At 36.7% G+C, this 16,195-nt stretch overlaps 1 protein-coding gene across 15 annotated transcripts in view; it reads right to left on the reverse strand.

Annotated features, from left to right (window-relative positions):
• CFAP20DC (CFAP20 domain containing) overlaps nucleotides 1-16,195 on the reverse strand; it is a 230,554-nt gene that overhangs the window by 74,361 nt on the left and 139,998 nt on the right. For 11 of the 15 annotated variants that reach the window (XM_045493403.1, XM_045493402.1, XM_045493404.1 and 8 more), the window contains 4 exons: nucleotides 15,871-15,987; nucleotides 14,602-14,721; nucleotides 11,881-12,212; nucleotides 2,093-2,467 (listed from right to left, as the gene is read on the reverse strand). In XM_045493403.1, coding sequence (XP_045349359.1) covers nucleotides 2,093-2,467; nucleotides 11,881-12,212; nucleotides 14,602-14,721; nucleotides 15,871-15,987 — 944 coding nt within the window. The remainder of the gene's footprint in view (nucleotides 1-2,092; nucleotides 2,468-11,880; nucleotides 12,213-14,601; nucleotides 14,722-15,870; nucleotides 15,988-16,195) is intronic. The other 4 variants (XM_045493411.1, XM_045493410.1, XM_045493405.1 and 1 more) reach the window with 2 other exon arrangements.

Consider the following 16,195-nt stretch of genomic DNA (forward strand, 5'->3'; position numbering starts at 1 on the left):
AAGGGAGTACTCTGTCAGTCTCCTTAGCTGTAAAATGGAATAATAAAAAATGGAACGCTGCACAGAGGGCTCCCATGCAGAAGGGACATGTGTCAGGTTTGTGCTTTGTAATTGGCAGTGAGCAGCTGTGAGAAGGGTCTCTTGAGACAACCCAAATGGTGTCTGCATACTGGCTTTTCCTAAAAGCCTCTTAAATTAACAGGATGGGTAAGGAAAGTGCCTTTCTCTCCAACCTTTCATTATTCCCTGGTATTATCTTAGAGCGCTATTTTTCAGGCAGTGGACTTGGCTGAGTGGCCAGCTACTTAAAGTCCATTTGTGCCTCCAGCTCCCAAGGTGCTTTTTGTGCTCTGGTTTTATTTCCACAGAAAGATGGAAAGATAAAAAATAAACAATCTTTTGGCTATATTACGATGACAGATTTTACCTAGTAGAAGGGTGGTGGCAAAAAGATTAGGGGAAAATGGACTGGAAGACTTCTTCAAGACTTGCTTTGGCTCTGGTTTTTGGCAGCCCAGCCAAGTGGAGCACCATTGTAGAATAAATCTGTCAGGTTAGTTTATTAGCTGTATTCCACTTGTTAGCACACCAAAGAAAAAAAATTACAGTTAGGTAGAACATTTGTTTTGGAACTATTTAAAAAAAAAAATGAGAAACATGCAAAAATAATCCTGACAACTTTTATCCTAAACCACCATAAAACAAATCCATTTTCATTATGTTAGGTGATTTACTACTTTCTTGTGTGCACGCGTACACACATGCATACAAATGTGGGAAATAAGAGGAACGCACATTCCGGTTTTATCTGGATCTTTCTTGAGGAGTGGCCACCATTTAGAGAAGAGTCAGCATGTATTTATGTGGCCCAGAGTGGTGGACACAGGCAGCATTTCTGGATTCAGCTTCAAGTTCTAACTCCTCAACTAACTAGCTGCTGTCCTTGAACACAGTGCATAACCATTCTGAACTTCGGTTTCTTCATCTGGAAAACGAGGATGAAGGTCTCCACCTCTCCGGTCATTGTGAGGATTAAATACTTCACGAAAAAGGGGCTGCCATGGTCAATGCTAAGAAATATTAGCTTTTTCTATTTTGTTAATGATGACGTACGTGTGTGTTCCTTGTGTGAGCGAATAGTCCACCCTAAATTGCTTAGAACATAATTGAGCCAAAGCTTTACAGTATAACACATACAGAATACTTAGGATATGACAAATAGAGTAAACCTTTAATGTTTAAAAAAAATGAAATACTGGGGTGCTTGGGTGGCTTGGTGGGTTAAGCATCTGGCTCTTGACTTCAGTTTAGGTCATGATCTCACGGTCCAAGGGTTCAAGCTGCACATCGGGTTCTGCCTGGCTGTGCAGAGCCTGCTTGGGATTTTCTCTGCCTCTCCCCTGCTCGTGTGCTCTATCTCTCTCAAAATAAAGAAATAACCTTAAAAAGATGGAATATAAGTTCATTTGTTCTGCAGAGCTTCATTTGTTCTCTGGTTTCTAAGTGCAGCTCTGGGGGGGTTGAAGGAAGAAAAGTACTAACATAGGAAGGAAGAAAATCAATCTGATGGACATGAATATAGCCACCAAACTAGCCTAGGGATTTCTTCAATGACACTACTCTATGGTTAACCTTCACTCATGCCATTTATTATTTGGGGGAACTGCTGCAAAGAGACCAGAAAGTGAATAGAATAATGATGTTTTTATGGCTCCTAATGTAGATTGTTATCGAAAATCTGTCAATTTTACTGGCAAGCCTTTGGCTCAAAAAATAAGATCTTCGTTTGTAATTTGCAGGCAGTGATAACTAAAATTATGAGAAGTAACTGGGAAATAAAAAAATAACTATGATGATAATTATCTTTCTCATTAAAAACAAGAGGCATTCTATTATCACTGGGATGTGCAATATACTCTTTTAACAGCTGCTGCTACTGAGCTACAACACATCCAAATACGAAGGCAAATACATTACTGATCACCCAAATGATGAAAAATAGGTACTGCTGAAAATGTGTGCAAAATGGAACAGAACAGAAACACAGCAGGATGTGCGGCCGGCCTCTGCAGACCAGAGCGAAACCACTTACAGCTACTTCAGGAATCGGTCTCAGCTTTTCTCCCGAGATTTCCTTTAGGGACGTTTTGTTTATTGAAGTTGGTACTTGATGGGCTGGTAGGTCCTTTGCTTTGATAACAGCATCTGGAGTTTTCTGAGAGGATTCACTTCTTCTGGGGGGAGAACGGCATGGTGTAGGCACCAAACTCGTTTGAAAGTCTTTTCTATCTATCTGCTTCGCCAAGGAATTCTGGCTTTCTGATGCTCTTGCTTCTGTGTAGACACTTTTTAGAGGTCCTGTATCTGTCCGCCTTGTAGCCGTCCCCCACGTGCTCTCTACTGTTAACTGAGTTAACCCTGAAGGGCTAGTTGTTGGGCCCAAGGAACCCTGGATACTGTAGTTACCCTACGTAGGGGAACAAAGTGAAACTATTTTGAGCCAAAATTTATGGTGAAGAAGCTAGTGAGAACAGTTTTTAATAAGTTCACTTATTCTCTGAACAAAGGCAAAAGTATAGCTATCCTATTTTATTCTGCAATAAAAATATAAGTAACTAAAAACAGCAATGCAATGCAAATAGGTATAAATCGTTTGCTAAGATACTCTGCTAGATGGTATCTGGTCTTGATAAGGCATATAGGAAGTAGTCACCAAAATTATAGTCATTTCAAGAAAGCATGTGAAAGAAGAGGATCCATAGGAAGTTACTTTAGAAATATATACTTTGACTTCCTAATAAGCTAAGTCCATGGGAAGAGAAAGAGCTAGAACTTAATTTAGCTTATTTAGGCAGGGAAATGTTACTCTAAAAACAAACTGGCCTATCAAAGTACCTTTTTCTTACACTATTGTAGAGAAGTTTTATTCTTCAAGAGCAACAGGTAATAAACATGTTTTGTGAAATATTTTTCTTACATGAAAATTTCAATTATAGTTATTTTTTTTCCATAAGACATGAGCATCATTAAATACAATTATTTGGAAAGCTAAAAAGGAAAGCAACATGAAATTTACAAGTATGTAGTTCTGGGGTTATCCCTGGGAAAGCAAAAATTAAAAATTTTAAATCTGAGAAAGGAGGAACTGCAAACATAAAATCAATGGCTGTGAAAATAAATAATGGAAATGAGAAATTCAGGGCTATTTCATTTGGTAGATTTTTCTGCTATAAAACAAACTAGTGCAGGGGCACCTGGGTGGCCCAGTCGGTTAAGTGTCCGACTTACGCTCAGGTCATGATCTCACTGTTCATGGGTTTGAGCCTCGAGTCAGGCTCTGTGCTGACAGCTCAGAGCCTGGAGCCTGCTTTGTATTCTGTGTCTACTCCCCACCCCCCCCACCCCCCGGTCCCTGTTCACACTCTGTCTCTCTCTCTCAAAAGTGAATAAACTTAAAACAATTTTTTTAAAAAACAAACTAGTGCAATCATTGCTTATACGTGCCATGGTAGATTTTTCCAATTTGTCTTATTTATTTAAGTATTTAAATATGTAGGGGCACCTGGGTGGCTCAGTCGGTTAAGCCTCTGACTCTTGATTTTGGCTCAGGTCATGATCTCATGGTTTGTGGGTTCACCACATCGGGCTCTGAGCTGTGCAGCCTGCTTGGGATTCTGTCTCCCTCTCTCTCTGCTCCTTCCCCACTCACTATCTCTCAAAATAAATAAAAGTAAACTTTAAATATGTGAATATGCAATAAATAGATATTAAACATGTAAATATGTAATAAATGGATATTAAAATGATAAACTGAGGACAGAAAAAAAATCAATAAAAGCAGAGTACATTTTAAGGACATTATCTGATGTCTTAGAATGTGTATCTTACATTCAGTTTCAGTAAGCTATTCCCTACTCTTCCATTTGTAGCCACAAAGAACCAAACATCTAGTTATTCCCCAAATTTGGTATTTTTTAATCTTTTTTTTTTTTTTTTGTTTTTAATTTTTATATATATAGAGAGAGAGCTTAAGCAGGGGAGGGGCAGAGGGAGAGAGAGAGAGAAGTGTGGATCCCAACCCTGGGATCATGACCTGAGCCGAAATCAAGAGTCTCACACTCAACCATCTGAGCCACCCAGGTGACCCTGGAACAGATTTTAATTCAGTCTCGCTGCTAGATAGTGCTAACTCTTCTCTAACTTAAAAAAAAAAAAAAAAACAAAAACAGGGGCACCTGAGTGGCTCAGTCGGTGGAGCGTCTGACTTTGGCTCAGGTCATGATCTCACAGTTGGTGGGTTTGAGCCCCTTGTTGGGCTCTGTGCTGATAGCTTAGAGCCTGGAGCCTGCTTTGGATTCTGTGTCTCCCTCTTTCTGCCCCTCCCCCACTCACACTCTGTCTCTTAAAAATGAATAAATGTTAAAAAAAATTAAAAAACAACTCTTGTTTAATTTTCTATAATTGTTATATACAATTGGCAGTGGGATTTCTTTGAACAAAAGACCCTCTACTAATTCATTTCCATCATATTTCAATAATAAAAACATGTACCATCTATTTAAAACAGATTGGCCTTAAAAATAGGTTGGTTAAGCACAGAAGGTATAATTATGCATCTTTGGGCCACAATCTTTGGATCACTCTGGGATTCCATTTTGTATATGACATGGGCAGAAGTTAGGAGCTTTTGCAATAAAATATTTATTAAGCTCCTTCTATGAGGGAGGCATTTTCTAGGCACCATATAAGATATACAAGTAAGAACATGGGCACTGACCTCGGGAGGCACAAAGTCTTAAAGGCAAAAAAAGCATAAAGCAGAGAGATAGATACCTACAAAAGTAATAATTTCATAAGGTAGAAGGCAGTAAATATCATTCCAAAAGTTTCAGATGTACTATTATGAGAATTTAGAGGGATGCATCAAAAGTTAGATGTTTGCTACATCATTTTAAAAACACTTTAAAAATAAAATTATTATAAGAAGTCTATTTTTTGCACCTGTGGGTGGGTCAGAGTACAGCCTTTTCTTCCCCCCCAGTAGTTTACTCAGGTGTAAAATTATTTCTTTTTGCTTGGCATGAGCGGTGATTACATACACAGAAATACTGATGAGCTGTGTATGGACATTCATCTCATATTTTTCCTAGGATATGCCCTGGTTGGGAGATGGGCCGAGGAGGACAGATTTAGCTGTGTTCCCTGGTGAGCATTCTCCTGGTTGTACTGTATTTCCACGGTATTGTTTCTATGCTATTTTAAATATATGGAATAGATAAATAACTGGAGAATCTGGGCAGAGTGAAAAAGGCTTGCTTACTTTGGCTGCCCCAGAACCAATTCTGGTTTGCCCCAGATTCTGAAAGGGGAATTAGGATAAACGAGAAAGGGAAGAGATATAGGAGAATAATACTTTGATTTAAATTGGGTCGGCTTCTCTTTTAGGGAGGAAATAAATAGAGAATAAAACGTAGTGATGTATTTTCTAGGAGTAGTACACTGGCAAAACCCTATTCCTTTCTTTAGCAACACTTTGATTTACTAAAATAGATGATATACATATAGATGATATTTATTGATTTTGTAAATGTAATACCTTTGGGCTCGACATGCTGTTTGATTAATTTTTTCTTATATAACATATGCATTTGTTATATGCATTAGAAGTTAGCTTACTACGACCTGATTGAAAAACAACCACTCTTTCCCCTTTGGTTTATCACTCAGCTACTGAAAACCTGTACAGCAATTGAATATAATTTGTCAGAGTGGTAAAGAAATTGTCATGCCATTTTCACATTCCAATCATCTGTTCATCTGTTTCTCAGAAGAACAAATACAAAATGCTTTTGATTTAACTTAATATATTTTTTTTAAAAGTCCCAAATCTCTTGAACCGTTTGTCTTCTGGGCTCAGAGGCATTTGTTTGTTAAATATTCAATCACGCCCCAGTGCTGGGAACATCAATAGAGTTTGCCTGATTAACTGTAGCACAGCATATGTACGCTGAAGATGAGAATGATTTCCCCAAGGACCCAGCACTTCCTCTGCTGAACTATGTTTCTTAAAAGGACATGCAGATGGGCATTTGGACAATAATTTCTGGACGCACAGAATGGATTGTTCTTGCTGAGCTGTAATTTTAAAAAGATAATTTTAATGACTCTTGAGGGCTACCTACTTGGAGCAGATGGGACCCAGGCTCTTTGTATCAAAACTTTAATGTTGAGTGAATCAGGATGGAACTCTGTTTTAGCCTTTGTGAAAGTGGATGATCATATTTATTTATATTTCAATTGATTTTTTAATTCAGCCCAGAGTGAAAAAACGTCTTCTATAACATTTTTAAAAGTTCTATAAAAAACATGTCTGCGATATTCCAAACACACCTTTGATGGCAGTTCTGAATTTGTAATTGAGGTGGAGTCAGCAGGAGTTTTTACTTTTGTCCAATGTTTTAGTGACTAAATGTATGAACTGACAGCATCTTTTAGTTGGGACATTAGCGCTAGCAGCCAATAGAGATGATATAGGTATATATTTCCATTGTCACCTAAAGAGCACAATTATTTACATAGATACAGTTAAAGACATGAGTCATAACAGAGTGAGGAAAATAATTTCTTCTTGGGGCACCTGGCTGGCTGAGTGGGAGGAGCATGTGACTCTTGGTCTCAGGGTCATGAGTTCCAGCCACACGTTGCATGCAGAGATTACTTAAAACTAAAATCTTGGGGCACCTGGATGGCTCAGTCAGTTAAGTGTCCAACTCTTGATTTCTGCGCAGGTCAAGTTCCCACAGTTCGTGGGATGGAGCCCCATGTCAGGTTTTGCTCTGACAGCATGGAGCCTCCTTGGGATTCTCTCTCTCCTCTATCTCTGCTGCTACCTCTCTCTCTCTCTCTCTCTCTCTCAAAATAAATAAATAAATAAAGATTTTTAAAAAATCTTAAGGGGCACCTGGGTGGCTCAATTGGTTGAGTGTCCCACTCTTGGGTTTCGGCTTAGGTTGTGATCCCAAGGCTGTGGAATTGAGACCCTCATTAGGCTCCATGCTGAGTGTGGAGCCTGCCTGTGATCCTCTCTCTCTCTCTCTTTCTCTCTCTCTGTCCCCTCCCCCTCGCTCTTTCTCTCCTCTGCCCCTCATCCCCACTCGTGCTCTCTCTCTCTCTCTCTCTCAAATAAAAATAAATAAAATCTTAAAAAAAGATTATTATCTTCTTTGATGATAATAAGATTGACCACTCAAATGTATCTTAAAGGTCTTCACTAACAACCATCCCCAAGAAGTATTTTTACTTCCACCTCTTGAATTTTACAGGAAACTATTAAAGTAATACAGTTCTCTCTGGGTGGCAAAGATAACTGATAGTGGTAACTTATAATGCATTTTACTAACTAGTTTATAAGGAAGTAAAACGAAAAGAAGATATAAGTGTTTCTAACAGGTAATTAATCTGCAACATGCTTGATATTAAAAGGGGTTGGGCAAATTATTTTTGTAAATATCTTTACCTATAGCCAATGATGCTTCACAGACAAATCATAGCAGAAGTTAGAAGGATTCTACGGGATGGGCAAACACCATCATGTGAATATTTGGGGAAAATGATGAGACTCCTTTAATTGTTTAAGACAGAAACATATTTTTCTATAAGTTAAGACTTCATGCTCTTTTAGCTGATAACAATTTAAAGATTTCTTGTGGAAACTCTATCCACAATCAAATATTTACCTGCAAGATGTTTATCTTCTAGCAAAAGTGGCATAATGATATTCTAAGCAGACGAGAGTTTTATAATGTTTTTACTTGCCTACAAAAATGAAGAACCAAGTCACAACAACCAAGGGGCCTGTGACTTCTGCAGAGAAGAAGAGAGCTTCAAAAGATAATAATAAAGACATATAGGGGCTCCTGGGTGGCTCAGTCAGGTAAGCGTCTGACTTCAGCTCAGGTCATGATTTCTCCGTTCATGAGTTTGAGCCCTGCATTGGGCTCTGTGCTGACAGCTCAGAGCTTGGAGCCTGCTTTGGATTCTGTGTCTCCCTCTCTCTCTCTGGCCCCCACCACCCCCTGCTTGTGCTCTCTCTGTCTCTCAGTCTCTCAAAGGTGAATAAATGTTAAAAAAAAATTCTAAAGATAATAGTAAAGACATATAGATATGAACAGCCTTAAAAAGTTTCTCATGCAAATTAACTATTAAATTTGCCTGGTAGGTTTACAGAATATGTTATGTTGTAATTCATAATATACAGGAATAAAAATGCAAGGCCATATATTCAAAATAGAGGCCTTCCATTTTTTCCCAACACATACATTGACATTTAAAAGTTTTTAAAGGCTACACAGAAATATAAGCAGCCTCAAATGGAGTAAATATTCTTTCTATTTTGTGTATGTACGTGTGTGTGAGAAAGTAATTCAAATTCATTAGTTAAGTGCACAGGGGTGAATGTTTTGTAGACGAACTCAGAAATCTAAACTATCAGGAAAAAAATACAACGAAACAGCTTAACTGCTGAGTGTTAACAAAAAAGTACCTTGAAAGCAAAAATAATGGGAAAGCTGAGAGGGAGGACTGAAAGGGTCCTTTTACGCCGTTGTTGGTGAATTTGTCCTCTGCAGCCCTCTACAGAGTTAGATGGGGAGAAGATCTGGAAGCTTCCGCTAATTTGAATTCTCTAAGTAGTCAGTCTACATAATTCATGTCCAACTATGGATAATTTTTTGGCTTAATGTTCCAATTTGGATTGTGATACAGGACAAATTACCTGGCCTTGCAAGTATCTACTTTAGTGTGTGATACACAGCCAGAGTTTTGGGGAAAAAATGATGGTATTTCCAAATGAAAAATTAAGTTAGGGGAGTAATAAAATATTAATATAAAGCTAACTATCTCAAATTGTAAACCAGGCGTATACTCAAAGCCACGTTGGGAATAATGGCATAAAATACAATGTAGAGATGATAACAGTAACAGGCTTTTTTCCTTTCAGATGCTGCAATAGTGTGTAAGGAGCTTTCAAGGATAATTCACTTTACATGGTAGTCTTGATTTTATAGCTATATATTTCCATAGTGTGCTTTTCAAATAAGAAGTACAAACTCAAAATTAATTGAGTATCAGGAATATTAGTATACATGGCTGCCTAGGGAATAAAATATATAGTACAGAAAGACAAGAGCATATGCAAAAAAAGAAAACTTATAATTTTGAGGCTCTCACACTAATGAAGATCTCAGATGTGAATTAATGAATAGGCACTTAAATTACAAAATCAATATATCGCTGAAAGCTTATTTTAATTAGCCTTTACTATTGTATGTGTACTTTCCCTCTAGCTATCATAATAACACGATTTGATTTTGCTTAGTTTACATACTACTGAATATACCTAATTTCCCTTTAAAAATACTCAATGGTCTACCATCAAATAAAGTCTTTTAACTACAAGTTACAAACCTAAAGCATAGTAAGTAATGTAATTATACTCATTTTTCCACCATTATTTATAACATAACATTGTTTTCCTTAAGTATAATTATGTTACTCTAAGGATATAACGTTCTCAAATAATGCAACTAATATAGTAAGGATGCTTAAATTAACCGAACTGATTTTTCTTCAAAGACTATATGTAAATAAACATTTGAAATATGTAATCCAATTTCCCATTGACTTACACAATTAATAAATGGGAGAAGTAATCCTACAGAAAAAGAAATGACCATAAAAACCCCAAACAAAACAATTTGATAAAGAAGGGATCATCACAAATTCTAGAACTCATTTAAATACAACCCGACATTTTTGTTGGTCATGTTTTCTATTTTAGTTTGTGTCTTGTTCTTGCCTCTAACAACAAACCCTAAAGCCTGTATAATATGACAAGGCTTCTGCCCTTCTCTCTGGCTGCCACTGTTAGCAGGCTCCCACTAAAGGTGGGCCAGGACCAGTGTTAGCAATGAGATGGTCCGAGTATAGGCTCTAGCCGTATGCTACTGGTCATTTTGATGGTCATGGCACAGGGGTGACCAGATAGCTATGCCTCTCATATATATAGCTATGCTTGGGTAATGCATGATACATTTATTTTCGATTTTGTATAGTTGGTAATTAGCATATGTCTGCATAATAAACAATGAAAAATGTAAGGAGTAGCTAATAGCAAAAGAAAGCACATAAAGTGATAAGTTAAAATATTCAGAACTAGTATTCATTTTCCCATGAAGCTCTATTGCTTCTTGTCAAGACTTTTCCTTCATACAGACAGAAGACGTAAGTTCCTCATGTCGTGATATTTAAAGGGCAGTTTCCCATAAAACTTCTCTCAAAGTTTTCCAGGGAAGGAACTAATAATTCCCACCTGCCATGAAATTTCCACCATTACAGGAATTCTTTTGGTTTAGGTAAGAAAGATGGTGCTGTGCACATGGGAAAAGGATGGGCTATCGTGTTAATGAAATGATATTAATTAACTTATCAGACTAGCCAATTAAGACCGCAGAAGAATTGACAGCTGGGATGGAGGAGATACTAGATGCTGAAGGCAAATCTCTATTTTATAATTTTTATACCTTAACGTTATTCAGGGTGAAAGGGACAAAGACGTCCTGAGCACAATTTGATACGCTGGCATCAAATATACTATTTATGCAAAAAGGGATTTATAGTAGGTTTGTTTGGTAGGACTAATAGTTTCACCACACTCAGAAGCACATATTATAGAAAAAGGATTCCCCCATGCACTTTGCTATGGAAACTCATTAAAAGTTGCAAAACACCATAATTACTGCCTGAATACTCTCATCACATTCTCAACTGGCTCTGAAGGTAGGAGCTCTGTACCTAACCTGCATGCTACTGTCCGAATGGGGATCCTTGAGTTATAACTTGAAAAAAAAATTTTTTTGTAAGCACACACAAAAATTTTTTCTAACTATAATTATATAAGCATTATATTACATATAATCTAATATATTTATATTTATAAATATATTTATTATATAATTTATTAGATATAATAATGATTATATAACTTTAATATAGAAATGATTTGTATAATTTCTCTAAACCATAACTTGACTGTAATCTGCTTTTAAGATAATTATTTTTCACAGAAAATATGAATGCCTATCATTAGAGCACAAAACTAAAGGAACTTCACAAATAAATTCATTTTATATGGGGAAAAAGAGTTACTGGATTAAGTTTTAAGCAAATGTTTCAGAACTACTTTCCATTTGGTTTATAACGAGTTTTTTTTTTTTTTAAACTTTATGTGAATTTACCAATTTGTAAGATATGTTTGTATTCTAAATAACCGCAAACAGAAAACCCTGGGTAAGGCAAGTCCCAGCACTAATCCATGATTCATTATCTAGACTTTAATTGGCACAACTCTTGAAATTCTGGGACCATATGGAAAATAATGAGTCCTAATAGGTCTAAGGTGGAGAGATGGCAGGGGAGTAAGGAAGCCAGAAAACTGTCAATTCGGAATGCTTGGCCACTGCAGCACGATTCCCCCAGAGAGCCAGAACAACGTGTTCTCAATGTCTTACTGGTCTCGCCATCATACAACTAAACTGCGTGTTACTTCTCATTCTGTGAGGCAAAAATTAAAGCGAAAAAACAAAAACAACCCCAAAACTGGTTTCCATAATTAAAAATGAAATTGGCTGACTGCTAATAAAAAAGGCAGCAATTTAGAGTTACCATAACAACCTGAGGCAACTGTTGACTGACACTGCAATCTGCTGCATTTTTATAAATAGCAGTTGATTTCTCCTCTTTCATTTCAACTGGTTTTGGCGCTCATTGGAGCTAATGCAACAACCGCGTTTTAAAACGACTGCACTTATCAAGCAGTGTTACCTCTTCGCTGCTGTCACCGCCATAAAAATCATCCTCCGATTCAGTGTCTCTCCTTGTCACACTGGTATCCTCTTTTAGATCCAAAATAAATGGGCACCCCTCTGGGGACAGAGTTTGAGTTTTTCCATGAGGTGCTGATCGCGGTCTTGATGAAAAAGTGAAAATGTCCTTTGGAACAGCCTGGGTTTCCTCTGCCAGTTGGTCACGTTCACTTTCCTTGCTGGCTTCTAGCCACAGGTGTGAAGCGTGGCGGGAGTCATCATCCAGAAGGAGAGACTGTCTGCTGGACGCCAAATGGGAAATGTGATCATTTTCAGGAAATATCCACTCATCTGACATTTGAAAAAGATGAGAAAAATTAGAGGAGTGTTCCAGAAGTGTTATATTAGGCAGGTGGTTAGTTCAAAATTTCTTGTGTTGAAACAGATTTATTAAATAATGCAGAAGTCAAGGAATGCAATCTACCCACATCCTGTAACCTGCTAAACATTTAACCCCATAGATCAGAGCCTACAGCTATGGGCAACTCATTTGCACTTTCTCTCCATCTGAGTTGAAGTACTGGCCGGGAAATAAGTCTGAAATAATTATCACCTGTCTTGCAGCAAGCTCTTTATAGCACAGCCTCATCAATTTGATATTCCAGGGGGGAGGAAATCTTCCAAATTTAAAAGCGTTTGAGTAACTAATATCTTCTTTTACCTGTAGGAGGGCAGGGCATGTAACAAGTTTCTTTAAATAAAATATCTGGGCATTGTTCAGATTACAAATCATGGAGGAGAGGAAACCATGAAGACGTTAACAGGCTCTTCTTTTCCCTTTCACTGACTGAAGTGGGGGCAATTCATAGACTAAACTGAGTAGAGTTTTCAATAGTAAATCCACAGAAATACTTGTTAATGTGACTGGTGATTTCTGCTGGTGAAAAAGTTCTTTAACTATAGGAGGGAATGTTTTCATACAAAAATCTTTTTGCACAACATTGTTTTTGTTAAAAATACTGAATACTACACCACTGAGATACATTTATATCAAAACTTTAAAAAATCTTTTAAAAAGTAGAGTTGATGTACAATGTCACATTAATTTCAGGTGTATAACATAGTTTAATCTTTTATGTAACACTGAGGTAGGTTTTTATAGCTATGATCCAGGCAAATTGGAACAAATATTTACAATGAATATCATTAAAAGCATGCTTATTTTCTTTAGAATGATGGCAGGAAAAAGTCACATTTTCTCAACTTAGTCTATTTTCCTTAAAATTTACTTTTTTCCCCTCCTACATTATGTCAATGGTGAAAATCTTACAAAAATCTGCGTTCAGCAGAACCAAAATGTGGACATGGTCATTTTATCCTGACTCTGGAATCTGGCTACATTTATCTTCACAAAGAAAGTAACCAAGATTTGCTGACTTGAAACTCTAAAGCCTACATCAGGAAACCAACAAAGAAAAGACCTTTAATAAAAGTAACATTAATGGCACAAATGAAATTGTATTCAGCATAATGTATTCGCTGGTTGCGTAACTTAGCACTATCATTATATAACATAACTTGCCTATAGAAAGAGTAACAAATGTACATTTCTTAGGGAACACCTACAAGGGACAAGGCTTTCACATTTTCTGTAGGTAAATGGCCAACAGCAGGCTGAATCTATGTCATCAGACCACATTCACAGGGGATGTGGAGACTCCTGGGTCAGTGTGCCGTGAGCAGGTGAAATAAACAGATTCACTGGGCTGTCCTCTTTGGGACAGCAAAGTCTTTCGCGTGGTGCTAAGAACATAGCACATGCTTTGTAAACTCTGTAGATGCTTTATTAATAAGTAAATGTTGAAAAAGATTTAAAAAAAACCCAATGTATTGCATTACATACATGGATCCGTAAAGAAAATTGGAGGAAAAGATACTGGGAATCTTCATTATACAATTAAACAACGTGCATGACCTATTGCCAAACATATTATTAACTGTCAAAAAGTCAAAGTCAAAGGAGTGTTTTTACACCAAACGGACTCTAATTATCTCACCGCCACATGCTTTTTTGGAATTTGTAGTTTTACCTCAAAGTATTTCCATATCAATTGTAATGAATAATTTGGTGTGTTTTCTTAGGAAAATATGTAAATTACTGTGTAATCACAATATTGCAGCAAACAAGATAAATGCAAGAATGATCACCTAAACATCTAATTAGTTTTTCTACACAGTCAGATTTATGCTAGAGACACTAATTGCGCCTAACATTTTAATGAAGGTTTCAACATTGCATAAATAAGACTGACAAACTACAAACAATTTTCATTTATTTTCCCTTTTCCCTCGCTCAGAACAATTCGCCTTTGTAAAAGTACCACACACCTGGTAGGCAAGATATGTTGATGGGCTCAATGTGCTAGACTCCAACCATCTCCATTATAAAGAGGATGGGGGACTTGTAACAATAGGTAATCTTTGGGGATGGTGATGATGTCAGGTGAAAACTTTGGAGTTTCAAACTTTCCTTCTGATGCATTGAAACTTGAACATAAAAATACCCTTTCATCCCTCAAAGTCTGACATGCAAGTGGGGTTAAAAGGAGATTTATGAAAAATGATAGATTTTTAGCAAGCGACTGAATCACAACTTTTCACAATGACTGGGTTTGAAATGTTCGACATACTTAGATTTTATTCATTATTAATGATTCTGGGGTGCCATAAAGATGCCAACCTGCTTGATCAGGAGACTGTGGTGCTGGAGAGCTTGGGTTCATCTCTGCTTTCTGTTGGGACACACTGTTGAGGGGGGTTGTCGCTTTATCTTCATTCCTGTTATTTCCTGAAGAACAGCCTTTATTGGAATAAATATTTTCCACTATGTTATTTTTGATTTTTTAAAAAAGTTATTTTCAAAGAACACTATTAACATGGGGTACTTTTCTACATGACTATTGAAAAGCACATCAGAGGTGACAATACAGATTATATGCAGTTTTTTTTTCTTTTCCACTAGAATGTTTTAAAGATGAACTCAGCTGCATTTTTGTAGCAGTTCATCTTTAAACTCCTTGATATTTGCATGGGGGACATTTTAGATTTAAGTTTTACAATATGCAATAAAAGGAATTCCAAAACCCGTATCATTTTTAAAGGGTCCTATATTTTCCCCTTTGGTTCCAATAAAATGGAGTGTGTTCACTTTAAATTACAACTCTTGCTGAAACAGACTCTTTTAAACCAAGCTCTTTCCTTCAGCATCTTAAGAAAATGGACACAATTAATTTTTCTATCATTTTATAAAAATAACACAAATCCTAACAAGTTGAATTTCAGCATACCCAAGAACCCTACATTTTTGAGAAATTATGGTAGCAGATGAGTACAAGACATACTCTGGGCTTGACTCAGGGTAACTACTGCATGTGCAGACAAATCTATCCTTGCATTACCTCAAATCCAGTATTCAAAGGGATAACTATAATAGCCACCTAAATTTATCTAATGCTTTACTGGTTGCAAACAGTTGAAATTTTAACCTACATTATATCAGATGGCATAGAGTCAAAAGGGAGAGACAGTAAATGTAAAAAAAGATGAATATGCATATCTGAAAAGGGCTCAATTTAAAAAGAAGAGATATAAATGAAACATGAAAAATTACAAGTTAAGTTCAATTTTAGGAAAGTCTGCAGGAAGAAACCTCCCCTATCAAATTTGGGCCGTTTCTAAAAAACAGTAATTTAAGCTTATTCAGTCTTTGAGAGTAGAAAGTAGGAAGTCCTTTATTTCTGCGGTACTGTCTATTTAATCCAGCAAATCTCCGTTAGGGCTCTAGAGCAATTCTTTTGGAGAAAATTTGATTTCCATAATCCCTGTAGAAAAGATATTTATATTTTAAATGAATTGGTTCCTAATCCTTTGAAATTTACAATCTGCAGAGAGAGATTCCATTGTTCTGAATAATATACAGATATAAGATAGTATTGAATTAGGGTCATACCTCGGTGTGCCTCTGTCCTTTCTCTGTTGGTGCTTTTTAATCGTAATCTTCTCCTGTTATTATTCTTATCTGCTGATGGTTCTTGAGGGGGATGTGGGTGCATAACATGCAGATCAGCTGGTATGTTTTCATATCAAAGAACAAAAAGCCAGAACAGAAAGTAGTACATGGTTTGAAATAACTCAGTAATTAGAGCCATAATGAGAATGTTCCCGTATCATTTTGACATCATGCAAAGCTATATCAAAAGCATAACTTATTCCTTCATGGAAAATAGGTATTTATTCCTACTCCAATATTAGGATCATATGAGGCTTTCAAAATT

Source organism: Leopardus geoffroyi, chromosome A2 (assembly GCF_018350155.1).
Source record: "Leopardus geoffroyi isolate Oge1 chromosome A2, O.geoffroyi_Oge1_pat1.0, whole genome shotgun sequence".
NCBI classification, from domain to species: Eukaryota; Metazoa; Chordata; class Mammalia; order Carnivora; family Felidae; genus Leopardus; species Leopardus geoffroyi.